General features: G+C 43.7%; 1 protein-coding gene across 1 annotated transcript in view; it reads left to right on the forward strand.

Moving 5' to 3' along the window:
* Positions 1–351: 351 nt before the first annotated feature.
* Positions 352–16718, forward strand: part of LOC137373606 (activator of 90 kDa heat shock protein ATPase homolog 1-like) — a 43460-nt gene continuing 27093 nt past the window's right edge. Inside the window, exons 1-5 of the mRNA XM_068038621.1 lie at positions 352–718; positions 3397–3587; positions 9045–9127; positions 10248–10365; positions 15211–15299. Of these exons, the coding sequence (XP_067894722.1) occupies positions 639–718; positions 3397–3587; positions 9045–9127; positions 10248–10365; positions 15211–15299 (561 nt within the window). The 5' untranslated portion in view covers positions 352–638. The remainder of the gene's footprint in view (positions 719–3396; positions 3588–9044; positions 9128–10247; positions 10366–15210; positions 15300–16718) is intronic.

Genomic DNA, 16718 nt, shown 5'->3' on the forward strand with positions numbered 1-16718 from the left:
TTCTAAACGGGCGACGGCCCGGGGAACAAAATAAAAATCCGCCTTCAATCACAGATCGGACATCTGCCGCCTAAAAGCAAAAAACAAACACTATCAGCCAAATAATCAGAGGAAAAAAATAGAAAATAAATCTGGTGTGTTCAGTCACGGACCTCGGGTAGACGCCGGAAGTGGGGAGGGGGCGGGAGTGCCGTAATGTGTTCGTCAGACAATGAGCGGGGCGGAAGTGCTGAAACGTCATGACAGGCGGGGCGGAAGTGCTGAAACGTCATGGCAATGAGCGGGGCAGGGGGGTGGGTGGTTAAAGACGGAGAGTGTGGGGCGGAAGTTCTTTTGGCGTCATCGGCCACCAGCGGGCGGTGCGGATAAAGGGGAGAGAGGGGGTGGGCCGAGGCGGCGATGACGTCACGGCTTTCTAGCATGTTCTGACGGCGACCGGATAAAGACGCGAGGAGACCGGCTACGGGGCGCTTTGGCGAAGAGGGGTGGCCTTGGCTGGGGTCTGTAACCGGTGGCCTGGCGATCTACCCGTATTCTGACCTTGCCCCTTCCGCAGTTATACGGAAATCTCCCGGCGGCGAGGCGTTAGATTCCTGTTTTAATTCATTTGTTCCGCTTCCACTCGTGCTACTGTCACTATGGCTAAGTGGGGACAGGGGGACCCGCGTTGGATCGTGGAGGAGCGGGCCGACGCCACTAATGTCAATAACTGGCATTGGTAAGGGCAGTAACAGCCTGTGTCTACTTCTCTCTATGTGTTTGTCTATCTGCATCTCTCTCTATTTTTGTCTCTTTCCTTCTTCTCGTTTTCTTTCTCTAGATGTCTTGCGCTCTCTCTATCTATCTGCCTCTTTTGTGCACTTTGTCACATATAACGTGTGTAACACACGCACCCACCAATCATTTAAGTTTTAATATTTCCTCTGAGCCGAGGAGAAACTTTTACAGGCGTGTGAGTTGAGAATGCTTTGTCTCAAAATACTTGTTTAACACTCCTGGTGGTCTGCAGGGGCCCCTCTATTTATAGCTGTCATATTTTCTATATATAAAATTTTCTGGGCTATGTGCCACCTTTTTGCTTAAATATGATGTGAGCAAGGGCTGCTGCAGTTGGGATGTAAATTTTATATTCTTGAAAAGAGAGAGATGCTGTCGAAGCCTTTTGTCTTGTACTCCTCGGGACAGATACATGAATGCCAAATTTCAAAAGAATCAACATTGTTCCCTTTGAAATTTTATATTCTTGTATCTGTCCGGATGATTGCAAGATAAAAAGCTTTGACAGCATGTTTCTGTATTTCAGCAATACTCCAGTTCTGTACTGTCAAGTCACTATTTTATATTATCCTCCTTCCCCACTATCTGATCTCTTTCTCCTGCCCGCCACACACACTCTGGTTTGTGAGGGGTTACATTTTTGTGAGGGTGTGATGGTTTGATCTTCCTTTTGTAAGCTTGGGGGCTCTGGTTTATGTACTTGAGGGAAACTTGTGCTTAAATGTCACAAGATAGTATGTCGAAAAGGGAAGTCTGGTATTTTTTTAAACTAGCCTGTTGAAAGTAGGACAAGGGGTTGGAGCTTGAAGCTAGAAAAGGAAAACTTGAGGGCTGAGTTCTGGATGTGCTCCCTCATACTGTCCTTCACAACTTTGAACTGGTTCCCAGATAGATTAGTGGAGGTAGAAACATTGGAATCATTTCAGAAGTATGATTGGATGCTGCAATGGGGAGGGTTTTATGCTGTTTTTGGATGTAAGAATCAAGATAGATGTGGAATGCCTTCCTCAACTGTACATGTACTGTTAATTTTCAATCTCTCTCCCCTTTGTGTCCTCATTAGCCATACTGGTGGTTGAAGTGGGTCAGAGAAAGAATGTGTGAATGAAGAATATGCATGTAATAGCAGGAGGAGGTAAATCATGCATATTCAAAAGTATTTTGCTTTTGATGCTGGAAATCTGAAATGAAACAGAAAATGCTGGAAATACTCAGCAGACATGGCAGCATCAGGAGAGAGAGAGAGAGAGAGAGAGAGAGAGAATTCTCTGTTTTGATTAAAAAGCATGCATAGTTCTAACACTGACTTTCCTGTGATGGCTTTAGTATTGTGTATACTTTCCCTGGAAAGTAAAGTAGTGATCTGATTTTTGTTTGAGATTATATAGTATTAAAGGAACTGGAAATGTTTTTTGTGTTGGATAAAGTCTTGAACAGTGTTAGTTTGCTATCGTGTGAATTCTTAAGGTACTGTAAAGAAAGCTAGGTGTCCCTGGGTTTGGGAAGGTATAATTAGGATTCCTGATTGTTATCCAGTGGTACCTGCTGAAATTGTACAAATTTATTTGCTTGGCATTATCCTGTCCACTGTCAACAGCCTGCTGTAACAAGCTTGGTCCACCCTTGTGATGAATGGCTTTCTTGGTCAAAGCAGTAGATGTCAACTCATGTGGGTCACCTCTTTTGGGAGAGGGGCAAAGGGGAAATTTTGATGAGAAGGAGGAAGTTTAGGATAAGGAAGGGAGGGGAACTGCCATGTTCTGCATGGATCAAAAGGGTGCCTTAAAGGTATTGATTTGCAGATATGATGCAAGGGGTGTCGGTCTTGATTTCTGCATTTTGTTGTTGGAATTCTGTCTAGCTTTGAGATGATGCTAAGGGAAAAGGGGATTCTTGTCTCTTTCTAATGAGAGCAAAAGCTCATTGCATCTTAGGCTTCTGAGACCACAGAATTTGGCATGGATTGTCTATGCTGGTTCTTTTGCTAGAGCCATCTCAAACTAATCCTAATGTCCTGCTCTTTCCTCAGATCCTTGTATCTTTTTATCTGTTTCAAATATTTATCCAGTGTTACCATTGTGATGAAGATGTAATTATAGCTTGCCATATAGTTTCCATTATAAATGGAAAAAGCTGACAAGTGCACATAGATGTAAAGTTTTTAATAAAGAGGGCACTTTATTTAACCTACATGATAGAAGTAAAAGGAATGAGGGGAAAAAAAAACCTTCTCCTGTCCTAGATGGGTAAGGATTTGTTGAAATCAGGACAAAGCTGAGTCAAGCAATGCTCTTGCTGAGAATGGCATGTGGAGGCTGCTATTAAAGCATGCTTCCATTTGCTGCAGTAAATGACAGTTCTGAATGATGAAAGCAGCTTGTATAAATTTTGACAGATTTGTGTTTTTTCAGAATGTCAATTTCTGTTCTCTTCTGTATTTGAAAATTGTATAGGGTAGGATGTTGCATTTACTGGCAAAATATTGCTTTCTGTCATACTTGGTGAAAGATAAAAGCTTCAAAGCTAGCATGTACAGATTGATCTAAAGCTTCAGACTTTAGTCATTGGGGATGATCTTAACCTGTCCACAGTAAAGCTGACCTTCATATCCATCCACAGGACAGAAAGAGATGCCTCGAATTGGTCCATAGATAAACTTAAGTCACTGTTGCTGGCAGTCAATGTAGAAAACGAAGAGGGAGTGTGCGAAGTGACCGAGGTGAGCAAGACTGATGGTGAAGCTTCAATTAACAACAGAAAAGGAAAACTGATTTTCTTCTTTGAGTGGAATATCCACATGTCATGGATAGGTGAGTATGCAGAACCACACAAGTTATTTTGAAACTTTGACCAAAGTGACTCATTCAACTTGTCCAGTGAGTAGTGGAGTATTACAGATCAGAAAAGTTTGGCCCCTGCCTGTTAACCGACCTCAGCCCAGACAGTGAGGTTGTTGCAGTACCCCTTGAAGAAATAGAAAACAGCCAGCAGTCCCATTCTTAATCACTTTCCAGTGATTCCTACTGGAGTACGTGTGGATATCAATGAAGACATGATTGGTCTAAGCTCTGACCATCCTGACAGTGGAGTAACATGCTGACATGATGTGACTCTTCGGTACCATGCCTGCATGGCTATTCATCAGATGATCAACATCTGAGGAACAATATCCCAGCAAAGTTAAAGCCTTTATGTGCAAGGGAATAAATGAGTGATTTGGAAGAGGGAGGGAAAAGAAAATCATGTTTTCATCTGCATTCAAATCCAGGCTGTTGACCCATTTCTTTCAGTAATAATGCATGTTATTAGGACAGAGTTTTAACCTTCCTCTTGTCTGTAAGAGTGCTTAATTGTGTCACTGCATGTCCAAAGTTGAATTGTTTCCTTTCCCAGTACTGACATTTTCACCTTGGTTTCAGTTCATAAAAATTCATGTACTTTTTTCCCCCCACAAAGAACATAAACCAGGTCATTTCCTTCCTAATTTTCAAGTTGAAATCACATTCTTATTAACAATGATTTCATTTTCCCTCCTCATAGATAATAAGAAATAGGAGCAGGAGTAGGCCATTTGGCCCGTCGAGCCTGCTCCACCATTAAAACAGATCATGGCTGATCATCTACCTCTGTGCCATTTTTCCCCACTATCCCCATATCCCTTGATATCATTAGTATTCAGAAAACTATCGATTTTCTGTCTTGAACATGCTCAATGATTGAGCTCCCACAGTTCTCTGGGGTAGAGAATTCCACAGATTCACCACCACCTGCGGAAATAAATTCCTCCTCATCGCGGTCTTAAATGGTTTGCCCCTTATTCTGAGACTATTTCCCCTTGTTCTAGACTCACCAGCCAGAGGAAACATCCTATCTACATCTACCCTGTCACGCCCTGTAAGAATTTTGTAAGATCATCTCCATCAAACATTATGCATTACTTATGCTGGGGCTCAGTTCTATGGATGCTGGCAGCTATTTGATATGTTAACCAAGTGCTAGTTAGACAAGTTGTCATGCAGCAAAGGCTGATTCAGTCTACCTGTGTAGAATTACCAGCAGTAAATATATCCAGTTTTCCTTTGGAAACAAGTCTACGTTGGAGAGGAGATGAGTTCAGTCACGAAAGATTCTACTACAGAAAGATGCATCAGGGACAGGTTGGACCTGAGCAAGAGATAGGGGGATGACCAGAAGTGTGGTTGGGGGTAAAAATACAATTTAATGTGTCTTTTTGAAGGTTGACAGAGGTGTAGCTGTAGAATTTGAATATGGAGGCAAAATTATCGAAGGCACTATCAATTTTGAAATTGCACTTAAGGTTGGGGATCCCAGTATGATTATGTAACCAAGGCAATGCAAACCTATGCACTTTAGTGACCTGTGTAGCCCATTACCATACCAGGTATGCATGTTAAACTTTGTTTTTCACTCCTTCCTCTGAGAGAAAGTGTCTTCTGATGTGTAGGCCTCATCTATACATAAAACATTTATCTAATGCCTACCTTATTGGATGGGAGCCTTAATTTCAAGGTGTGAAATCTTTAGTATGCTTTGGGAAGGTGGAAATATTTTCAGATTGGAAAAAGCAGGGCTAATCTGATTTTTATTCTGTACTTGCCTTGAGAAATTTCTTAACCGATCTCTTTGGCCTCCTTGGCTCGGGAGACAATGGGTAAGCGCCTGCAGGTGGTCAGTGGTTTGTGAAGCAGTGCTTGGAGTGGCTATCAAGGCCAATTCTAGAGTGACAGACTCTTCCACAGGTGCTGCAGATAAAATTGGTTGTCGGGGCTGTTTTGTATTTGGCTCTCTCCTTGCGCTTCTGTCTTTTTTCCTGCCAACTGCTAAGTCTCTTCAACTCGCCACACTTTAGCCCCGCCTTTATGGCTGCCTGCCAGCTCTGGCAATCGCTGGCAACTGACTCCCACGACTTGTGATCAATGTCACAGGACTTCATGTCGCGTTTGCAAACGTCTTTAAAGCGGAGGCATGGATGGCCTGTGGGTCTGATACCAGTGACGAGCTCGCTGTACACTGTGTTCTTGGAAATCCTGCCATCTTCCATGAGGCTCACATGGCCAAGCCATCTCAAGCACCACTGACTCAGTAGGGTGTGTAAGCTGGGGATGTTGGCTGCCTCGAGGACTTCTGAGTTGGAGATACAGTCCTGCCACCTGATGCCAAGGATTCTCTGGAGGCAGCGAAGATGGAATGAATTGAGACATCGCTCTTGGCTGACATACATTGTCCAGGCCTCGCTGCTGTAGAGCAAGGTACTGAGGACACAGGCTTGATACACTCGGACTTTTGTGTTCCGTGTCAGTGCACCATTTTCCCGCACTCTCTTGGCCAGTCTGTACATAGCAGTGGAAGCCTCTCCCATGCACTCGTTGATTTCTGCATCGAGAGAGTTATTGGTGATAATTGAGCCTAGGTAGACGAACTCTTGAACCACTTCCAGAGAGTGGTCGCCGATATTGATGGATGGAGCATTACTGATGTCCTGTCTCATGATGTTCGTTTTCTTGAGGCTGATGGTTAGGCCAAAGGTTTGCGGCTGCCTGCAACGAATGTCGATGAGATTCTGCAGACACTCTTCAATGTGAGATGTTAAAGCAGCATCGTCGGCAAAGAGGAGTTCCCTGATGAGGACTTTCCGTACTTTGGTCTTCGCTCTGAGACGGGCAAGGTTGAACAACCTGCCACCTGATTTTGCGTGAAGGAAAATTCCTTCTTTTGAAGAATTGAACGCATGTGAGAGCAGCAGGGAGAAGAAAATCCCAAACAGTGTAGGTGCGAGAACACAGCCCTGTTTCACGCCACTCAGGATAGGAAAGGGGTCTGATGAGGTGCCGCTATGCTGAATTGTGCTTTTCATATTGTCATGGAATGAGGTGATGATACTTAGTAGCTTTGGTGGACATCCGATCTTTTCTAGTAGTCTGAAGGGACCACGTCTGCTGATGAGGTCAAAGGCTTTGGTGAGATCAATGAAAGCAACGTAGAGGGGCATCTGTTGTTCGCGGCATTTCTCCTGTAGTTGATGAAGGGAGAACAGCATGTCAATAGTCGATCTCTGTGCTCGAAAGCCACACTGTGCCTCAGGGTAGACGTGCTCGGCCAGCTTCTGGAGCTTGTTTAAAGCGACTCGAGCAAAGACTTTCCCCACTATGCTGAGCAGGGAGATTCCACGGTAGTTGTTGCAGTCACCGTGGTCACCTTTGTTTTTATAGAGGGTGATGATATTGGCATCGCGCATGTCCTGTGGTACTGCTCCCTCATCCCAGCACAGGCAAAGCAATTCGTAGAGTGCTGAGAGTATAGCAGGCTTAGCACTCTTAATTATTTCAGGGGTAATGCTGTCCTTCCCAGGGGCTTTTCCACTGGCTAGAGAATCAATGTCATTACTGAGTTCCGATTTTGTTGGCTGTACATCCAGCTCATCCATGACTGGCAGAGGCTGGGCTGCATTGAGGGCGGTCTCAGTGACAACATTCTCCCTGGAGTACAGTTCTAGGTAGTGCTCAACCCAGCGGTCCATTTGCTTGCGTTGGTCAGTGATTGTGTCCCCTGATTTATATTTGAGGGGGGCGATCTTCTTGACGGTTGGTCCAAAAGCTCTCAATGCCATCATACATTCATCTGATGTTTCTGTTGTCAGAGGCCAGCTGAATATGACTGCATAGGTGTTGCCAGTAGTCATTTACGCAGCGCTTCTGGCTGTTTTAAGTGCTACGGATGTTAACTGGCTGGGGGCTTTCTTGTAGTTCAGCAGTGCAATGCGCTTAGCGGCTGTGATAGGTTCCAGCTCTTCAAAGTGAGATTGAAACCAGTCTGCATTCCACTTCACGCGTTTGCCATAGGTGGTCATTGCTGAGTCATAGATGGTGTCTCTGATGTGGGCCCACTTGGTCTCTGCTGTAGGAGTGTTTTGAAGGGCTTTTTCATGTGAATTTAGAAATTTTTGTAACAGCTGTGGATAAGAAATTCTGCTCGTGTTGATGCGCGGGTGGTCCTTCTGCTTGGAGTGATGTAACTTCTTTGGTTTGAGTCTAACCTTGCTGCACACCAGGGAGTGGTCGGTGTCGCAGTCCGCACTGTGGAAGCTGCGTGTGGTTTGAACGCTGTTTAAAGATGCTCGCCTTGTGACTGAGGTCCAGCTGGTGCCAACGACATGATTTTGGGTGCCTCCAAGAAACCTGGTGACAGGGTTTATTGTGAAAGAGTGAGTTGGTGATGCAGAGGTTATAGATACACAACTCAAGCAGTCTCTGTCCATTCTCATTCATCCTTCCAATGCCATAGCACCCAAGGCAGAAGGGCCATGAGTCATGGTCGGCCCCAATCCTGGCATTAAAGTCCCCCAGCAGGAACAGATGTTCGGTATTGGGGATGCTACTAATATTATGGAGTTCCTCGTAGAACTTGTCTTTAGCTTCAGGTGGGGAGCAGTGTTGGAGCATAGATACTGAGTAGGTGTACTGGACCAGAGGCGGTGAGCAGTCGGATGGACCGTATGCGTTATGAGCCATTTGAGGGTGGCTCTATCATGCTGAGCAGAGTTTCTGATGGCGAAGCCCACTCCATGCTGTCTTGGTTCTTCAGGATACCTACCCTGCCAGTAGAAAGTATAGTCTTGCTCTGTTAGAGATCTGCTCGCAGGGAGGCGTGTCTCCTGAAGTGCTGCAATGTCCACATTGAGTCTACTGAGCTTGTTGATGATGGCGGTCTTCCGAGAATCGTTGATTTGTTTAAGGTCTTCCGACAGGTCAGGACACATAGTTCTGAAATTCCAGCTTGCAAAACGAAGGGGTCGTACCTCCTTTTTTTTTTTTTTTTTTTGTCGTGCTGTTTGGTGCGGTATTGCAGTCCGCTTTTCGGCCAACGGCCCTGAGCTCCAAGCACCCATTGAAGCAGGTGGACTGTGGCGGGACAGAACCTTATTGACCGGGGTCTGCCCGGTTTGAGGCGGGCGGTAGCTGTCCAGTGAGGTGCGATGACCTCTCCCACCGACAAAGGCAACCCGTGGCGCCCAATCTCTGCGCCAATTGAGCTGGACTTATAACCTGTAACTGCTGCCTTCCGTGTTTTGGTCGCTGTGAGGCGACTATGGAGTGACCTAATTAAGAATAAAGTGAAAAAATTATCCAGATCACTTCCCCTGCTTCTGCCCACCCACACCCCCCCCCCCCAACCTGTGCAAATTAATAGTTTTGTTGAAAAAAATTATGCTTGTATCACTGCATACACTTTGTATCCTTCTATTGTAGGAACTTCAAAAACTGGAATTAAATATAAAGGAACTGTGGAAATACCAAACCTGTCAGATGAAAATGATGTTGATGATGTAGATGTAAGTTGTTTTTTTTAAAAAAAAATATAATTATTCCTATTCTACTCTTAGAGTCAGCACAGTTGCAACAGGTCAAATGTTCTCCTGTGCTGTAAGCTGCTATGATTCTTTCCTACATTTTTCTGGTTTGCTTTGCCTGACTGAGGCTGGACCTGCTCCCAAGTTTTTTTTTTCAATGCTGCTAGACAGCATGATACCATCTTTTCAGGGTTTTTCCCATCGGTTCCAATTTTTTTCCTGCCTGGTCCCCATTTGGGATGATCAGGATTGGAACCAAAGCGTGTGTGAAGTTGAACCTGTATCCTTCCATGCATTGAAATCATGGTTATCCAACATACTGCCACAGGTTCTCTGAAACTTAACTCTGTTCATTACATCAAGATCTCCTTGGGTGCAGTCAACTTTGTTTAAATGTAAAGTGGAGAGAAAATTGTGCACCAAAAAGAGCCATTTGGGCCTTTTTAATGAATAGAAGTGTGTTAATTAATAGTATGAAACTGGGTTATTTCTGCTCTCTAGCTGTAGCTCTAAGCTAGAAGAGGCTAAGTGCTGCTTTTGCATTTATAATTTTGAAAAAATGCTTAAAGTCAAACCAGTCCAAGCCCATCTTTTGAGACTGACTTGAACTCTAAGATTGACTTTTTTTGCTGTGGTAAAATGAGCATTGATTTTAGTTTAAGATATTTTGAAACTTGTTTTTAAAGCATCTGTAACTGCAGTACCCTTCCCTTGTGTTGCCTGGTAAACTTCACGATATTTAGGTTGAGTTTTCTCTTCCGCATACTTTCTTTTCTCTCCCACCCAAAAATAATTGCCATTGTGCAATCCTTACTGTTCCCAGTTGTACTTTATAAAACGAAATTTGTACATTTGTTCTATGACTGGGAAGATAATACTTCATCCCCCTGAAGTAATGACATGATGAATGCTGAGATTTGTGATCGTGTTAATGCAGGAAAAAGTATTTGCAAGAAGCTGGCAATAAACGTGATTCTATATAAAGGATGCAGTATGTATAAAAGCTTTTGGAAATTTAATATTTTGGACTCTGTAGGTAATTGTAGCTTTTGTTTATTTTTTTGGAGCCTGTCTGAATTAAATGTTTGGAATTGTCCTCCAGATTATTGTTGGGCTGGCAAAAGATGAGCCTGACACAAAATTGTTGGCTCTAATGAAAAATGATGGTGCAAGAAAGATCAGGGAGGCACTTCTCAACTACATTGATACACTGAAATTAGGTAAGTATAGAATAAAGCATTTCTTACATTCAACCTTTCATTCCAGTAAAATCATAATCAATGATCCAGTTAAACAGAGATTGCAATACATTGAATGTTGCATGTTAATATTTACAGGGACAAAATTGAACACACTTCTTTAAATTGCAGTTTTATTTGTCAGTCTAAAACATATTTTATCAAGTTGCGTGAGACCATTGTAGGTTCAATTCTAGAACTTAGCCTTGAATCCAGCTCAAAGGTGACTTTCTTTGCTATGTAGTTGCTGATTTGTTATCTGCTACTGGACAGTACTGCAAATATGAAAATATTCAGCCAGGAAAAATTTTGTCTATCTTTAAACTGGGGGAAGATCATAATTGTTGGCTTTACTGAAGCTGGGGTTTAATAACACTGGGTTCTGCATCATCTAACTTTGCACTTATGTTAACACTTTCAACATAGTAACTGTTCCAAGGTGCTTAAGTGCTTTTTTGGGGGTCAGAGGGAGGTTAGTGGGGTTGGGTTAGTTTTGACTATAAGTAATAGCATTAGAAGTGACCAGTGCTGTGCATGAAGTAGGTTTTGAAAATGGGAAGAGGGAGCACGATTGCAAGTTTATCAAAACGTTCCATGACCAAGATAGCGTGAGGCCACATCACTAGATGAGAGTCGGTAGATATGCAGGTGTTCAGAGCTGCCATGTAGAGCTGGAGGAGGTTACAAATGTAGTAAGAGGGTACGCTATTAGATATGTAAGAGACGGAGGGTTGTGAATTCATTTGATGGGAGATGGAGTTAATGAAGGGTGATAAAGACAAGGTGATGGTCGAATGTAAAGTAGAAAATGAAGACTTTGTAATGAGTAGGTTATTGGATTTGAAGTCTGTTTTATGATCAAATGGGCAGCAAAGGTTGGGTCTGTCTTAAGTAAGGAGATGGGTTGGATGAAAGCTAGGAGTTTTTGACAGAAGTAAAATGGGATAGTTTGTGTTAATAACTTGGAAATTTTTTTAGCTGATCCATAACTTTTAGCCAAGCTGTTGTCAGTTGTGATGAAGAACTGCCTGCTGGCTTGTCTGAGGAAGATCACATCTTGCAGGATAATTAATTATCAGGAACTTGGAGTTAATTTTGTTGTCCAACATAGTTTCTAAAATCTTGCCCAACACTAAGGTTAAACTAAAATAAAAGCAAAATACTGCGGATGCTGGAAATCTGAAACAAAAACAAGAAATGCTGGATTCACTCAGCAGGTCTGGCAGCATCTGTGGAAAGAGAAGTAGAGTTAACGTTTCGGGTCAGTGACCCTTCTTCGGAACTGACTGGCCCATAGTTGCTGTGTTCTAGCACCTCCCCCGTATTTGAGGAGGATTGGAAGATGATGGCCAGGAGCTCTGCAATTTCCACTCCCACTTTCCTTGGCATCCTCAGATTCATCCCATCTGAACCTGGTGACTTAAAAACTTTAAGTACGGCCAACCTTTCCAGTACTTTCTCTTGATCAATTATTAGTCCATCTAGTATCTCAGCTACCTCCTCGGTGTGACTTTGGCAGCATCTTCTTGGTAAAGACAGGTGCAATGTGTTCATTGAGTACCTCAGCCATGCCATCTGCCTCCATGTGTAGGTCTCCTCTGGTCCCTACTCAGCCCCACCCTGCTCTTACTAACCATCTACTGTTTATATGGATTCCCTTTTACATTAGCTGCCAGTCTATTCTCCTATTGGGAGGCTGAAATGTGCTGATATGCTGAGTGGAAAACTCTTCCCTTTTCCTCCTTTTGAAAATGCTAGTTCCTCCTGGGCTTGGCTTTGGGGACTTGCACTTCAGTGCTATTGTCAACAGTTCTTGAGAGGCTCATTGCCGTGGAAGCTTCGCCTGGCTATGGGGGGGTCACTGCTTTCAGACTTTGACTCATCCAGTGAGGAAGAGTGGCACAGACAACAAAAACAAGAAATGCTGGAATCACTCAGCAGGTCTGGCAGCATCTGTGGAAAGAGAAGCAGAATTAACGTTTCGGGTCAGTGACCCTTCTTTGGAACACAGTGGCACAGAGATGGGTAAGCAGCCACATGGTGTGCCTGTGCAGTGGCCAGTGGAGCTCCAGCAGGTTGAGGAACCCATTGGATGAGGAGAGTGTATGAGGGCAAGAGGGCAGCCTCATGGTTGCAGAAGGTGCTGCCCAACTCAAATGGTGTACTGTTAGATGCTTAGCTTAATAATCAGAGCACCAATGTGTACGAAGATTGCATCTCTCCAGGCAGGTGTGTGGTATGCTGGAGAAGTTGATGCCAGTGGGACGTGCCAGGCATCCAATGCCTGTTGTGTTAAAGGTGATGTTGGCACTCCTTTTTTCGTCAGTGGTTCGTTCCTGGAATCATCTGGAGATGTATGTGGCATCTCTGTCAGCAACCCATCGATGCATAAAGGAGGTTATGAATGTTATGTACTGTCAGCTGGACAATACATCAAGTTCACAACTGGTCAGGCCGAGGTCAGTTGGCTTTGGGGCCGTGGCTGGATTTCCCTAGGTGCAGGGGGTCATTGACTGACTGTACTCGTGGCCAGGAAGGGGTTTCACTCCCTGAACGTTCGTCATCTGTGATGACCCTAAGTGAATCATGCAGGTGTGCATGAGGTTTCTGGGAAGCTGCCACGACTCTTGCATTCTGACAATCTCAATTGCCTCAGCTCTTCAGACCACCTGAAAGCCTTCACGACTGGATACTGGGGGACAGGGCGTATCCACTGAAAACATGGATTCTGACTCCTATACACAACCCCCAACACACGGGCAGAGGACACAAATGCTGCCATATGGCTACAAGAGCCACCATCAAGCAGGTCGTTCATCTTTTGAAGATGAGGTTTAGATGCTTCGATGGGGAGGCCTTCACATTACTCTGCCACTTTTTTGCCCATTCCACCAATTTGTCTAGGTCCTTTTTGAAGTTTTACACTATCCTCCTCACAGTTCACAATGTTTCCAAGTTTTGTATCATCTGCAAATCTTGAAATTGTGCCTTGTACACCAAGCTCTAGGTCATTAATATAATTGGGAAGAGCAAGGGTCCCAACACTGACCGCTGGGGAACTCCACCAATAAACCTTTCTCCAGCCCAAAAACATCCATTAACCACTACTCTCTTTTTTTTCTGTCACTCAACCAATTCCGTATCCATGTTGCTACCGTCCCTTTTATTCCATGAGCCATAGTTTTGCTCACAAGTCTGTTGTGTGGCACTGTACCAAATGCATTTTGGAAGTCCCATGTACACCTCAACAACATTGCCCATATCAACCCTCTGTTACTACTTCAAAAAAAAACTCAGTTAGTTAAACATGATTTTCCCTTAAATCTATGCTGGCTTTCCTTAATTAAAGCACATTTGTCCATGTGATTATTAATTTAGTCCTGACTTATTGTTTCTAGAAGTTTCTCCACCACTGCAATTTAATTGACTGACTGGCCTGTAGTTGCTGGACTTATCCACCACCTGCTGGCCCTTAATCGGCTCTTGTGCGTAAAATTGTTGAGGACATCCCAACACCAACCCATGTACTGCTGACCGGATATTCCTCCAGTGTTGGGTCATATGTCACGGAAAGCTAACATGCAGTTGCAGCAAGCAATTAAGAAGGCTTTATCGCAAGGGGATTTGAGTACAGGAGTAGCGAAGTCTTGCTTCAATTCTATAGAATGTTGTTTAGACCGCACCTGGAGTAGTGTGTGCAGTTTTGGTCCCCTTATCTTAGGAAGGATATTATTGTCATAGAGGGAGTTCACCAGACTTATTCCTGGGATGGCGAGACTGTCCTATGAAGAGAGATTAGGGAAACTGGGCCTGTATTCTCTACAGTTTCAAAAAATGAGCGGTGATCTCGTTGAAACCTACAAAATACTGAAAGGGATAGACAGGGTAGATGCAGTTAAGATGTTTCCCCTCATTGGGGAGTCTGGACCCAGGGGTCACAATTTCAAAATAAGGGGGAAGCCACTTAGGATCGAGATGCAGAGAAATTTCATTTCTTTACTCAGGGTTGTGAATCTTTTTAATTCTCTACCCTAGAGGGCTATGGAAGCTCAGTCATTGAGTATGTTTAAAGCAGAGATTGACAGATTTCTAAACACCAATGACATAAAGGGATATGGGGATAGTGTGGGGGGGAAAAGGCATTGAAGTGGATGATCAGCCATGATCATATTGAATGGCAGGGCTGAATGGCCTACTCTTCATTCCAATCTGGTCAGTAAAATTCAGGCCTTTGTCTTTGCTGCCTAGCCCTGAGATAATTGATGCGTTGCTGCCACCTAGTCTGATCTCAACAAACTTGAGACTTTTTTTTTGTGGTGTTTAAGGCGCAGCACAATAAGTATTTAATTTATCCATTGAAGGGCCAGCCATGGCTCAGTGGTAGCACCTCACTTTTTTAATCAGAAGGTTATGCATTCATGCCATTCCAGAGCCTTGAGCGCAATATCTAGGCTGATACTTCAGTGCAGTACCAAAGGATTGCTACACTGTTGGATGCTTCATCTTTCAGATGAAACATTGAAACAAGGCCCTATCTACCCCCTCAGGTGAAAATAAAAGGTCCTGTGACACTGTTTGCAGTAGATCAGGAGCTCTCCCTGATGTCATGACCAATATTTACCCCTCAACCAGCATCACAAATGGATTATCTTGTATTAATCTCATTGCTGTTTGTGGGAGCTTGAAAATTGGCTATCCTGTTTCCTACATAACAATGATTACACTTCAAAATGGAGGAACAAATTTGCATTTATATAGTGCCTTTCACAGTCAATGAAATCATTTTGAACACTAGAATTCTCCATCACTTTTGCATTTATATTCCAGAATTTACTCAGGGAATGATCTTACCAACAGTTAACGGCGTTCAGAAGGAACCATCAGAGTCCAAGCCCAAGGCTGATCTGCAGGCCAAGGTAAAGAAACATTAATTACCATTGATCTTCAAACTTGAACATAAAGCTGACCGAATATTTTCAGTATCTTCAGTCTCTGTGTCCTTCCAGTATCACTGGAAAGAATGGTTAGACAGAATAAAAATGTCTTTTTTAAAGACTTTTTTTGTTTAATTCTTTCATCTGACCCTCACCAGCACAGACAGCATTTATTACCTTCAAGGCCAACTGGGGATGGTAACAATGAGCTGCCTTCTTGTACAGCTGCTGTCAGTGTGGTCTAGCTACACCCACAGGACTGTTAGATAGGAGGTTCCAGGATTTTGTCCCAGTGATGAAGCAATAGCATTGTATTTCTAAGTCATGATGATGTGTGACTTGGAGAACTTGCAGGTGATGGTGCCATGCTCTTTCTCCCCTTGTTCTTTTAATAAAGCTCAACAGTTTCTTAACAATGTGTGGGCACAACTTAATACAAAACTAAATTCTCTTGCCACCTGGAAAAGCCTTGCATAATTAATAAGTAGTCAGTTCCTAGTGGTGTGTGAGCTCACAGGGGCGGCGCAGTGGTCAGCACCGCAGCCTCACAGCTCCAGCGACCCGGGTTCAATTCTGGGTACTGCCTGTGTGGAGTTTGCAAGTTCTCCCTGTGTCTGTGTGGGTTTCCTCCCACATGCCAAAGACTTGCAGGTTGATAGGTAAATTGGCCATTATAAAAATTGCCCCTAGTATAGGTAGGTGGTAGTGAAATATAGGGACAGGTGGGGATGTGGTAGGAATATGGAATTAGTGTAGGATTAATATAAAATGGGTGGTTGATGGTCGGCACAGACTCGGTGGGCCGAAGGGCCTGTTTCAGTGCTGTATCTCTAAATAAATAAAAATAAAAAAAATAAACTCTACAACTGGCAGTAACCTTATTCAGTGCCTGTGAGCACTGGGTGTGGTCGATGGGAAATTCTGAAGTTAGCAGTTAGTGTGCTTTGGCCTGATGCTGGGTGCTCAAATGTTGATCTGTTCCATGCTCCACTACTGACTTCACTTATGAAAAATGTATCCATACAGAAAATGGGCATGCTATACAAATGATTGACTTCTTTTGGTGGGGGAAGGAAGTGGAAGCAGGGCCATGATGTTTCCATTTAGTTTGCATTCACAAGTTTTCCTATCTTTTGGTAGGTGAAGGTAGAGATACTTGGAGCTTCCTTTCAGACCAGGAAACTCCAATATTCCTATTCTGTTGTCACAGTGGTTAGCTACACTGAATCATAGAAAGATTATGACACAGAAAGAGGCCACTTGGCCCATTATGTCTGCCCAGCTGAAAAACAAGCCACCTGGTTGAATCCCACCTTCCAGCATTTGGTCTGTAGCCCTGCAGGTTATGGCACTTGAGGTGCATATCCAGACACTTTTTATAAAAAAAAAAAATGAGTTGAT

Source organism: Heterodontus francisci, chromosome 9 (assembly GCF_036365525.1).
Source record: "Heterodontus francisci isolate sHetFra1 chromosome 9, sHetFra1.hap1, whole genome shotgun sequence".
Classification (NCBI taxonomy): Eukaryota; Metazoa; Chordata; class Chondrichthyes; order Heterodontiformes; family Heterodontidae; genus Heterodontus; species Heterodontus francisci.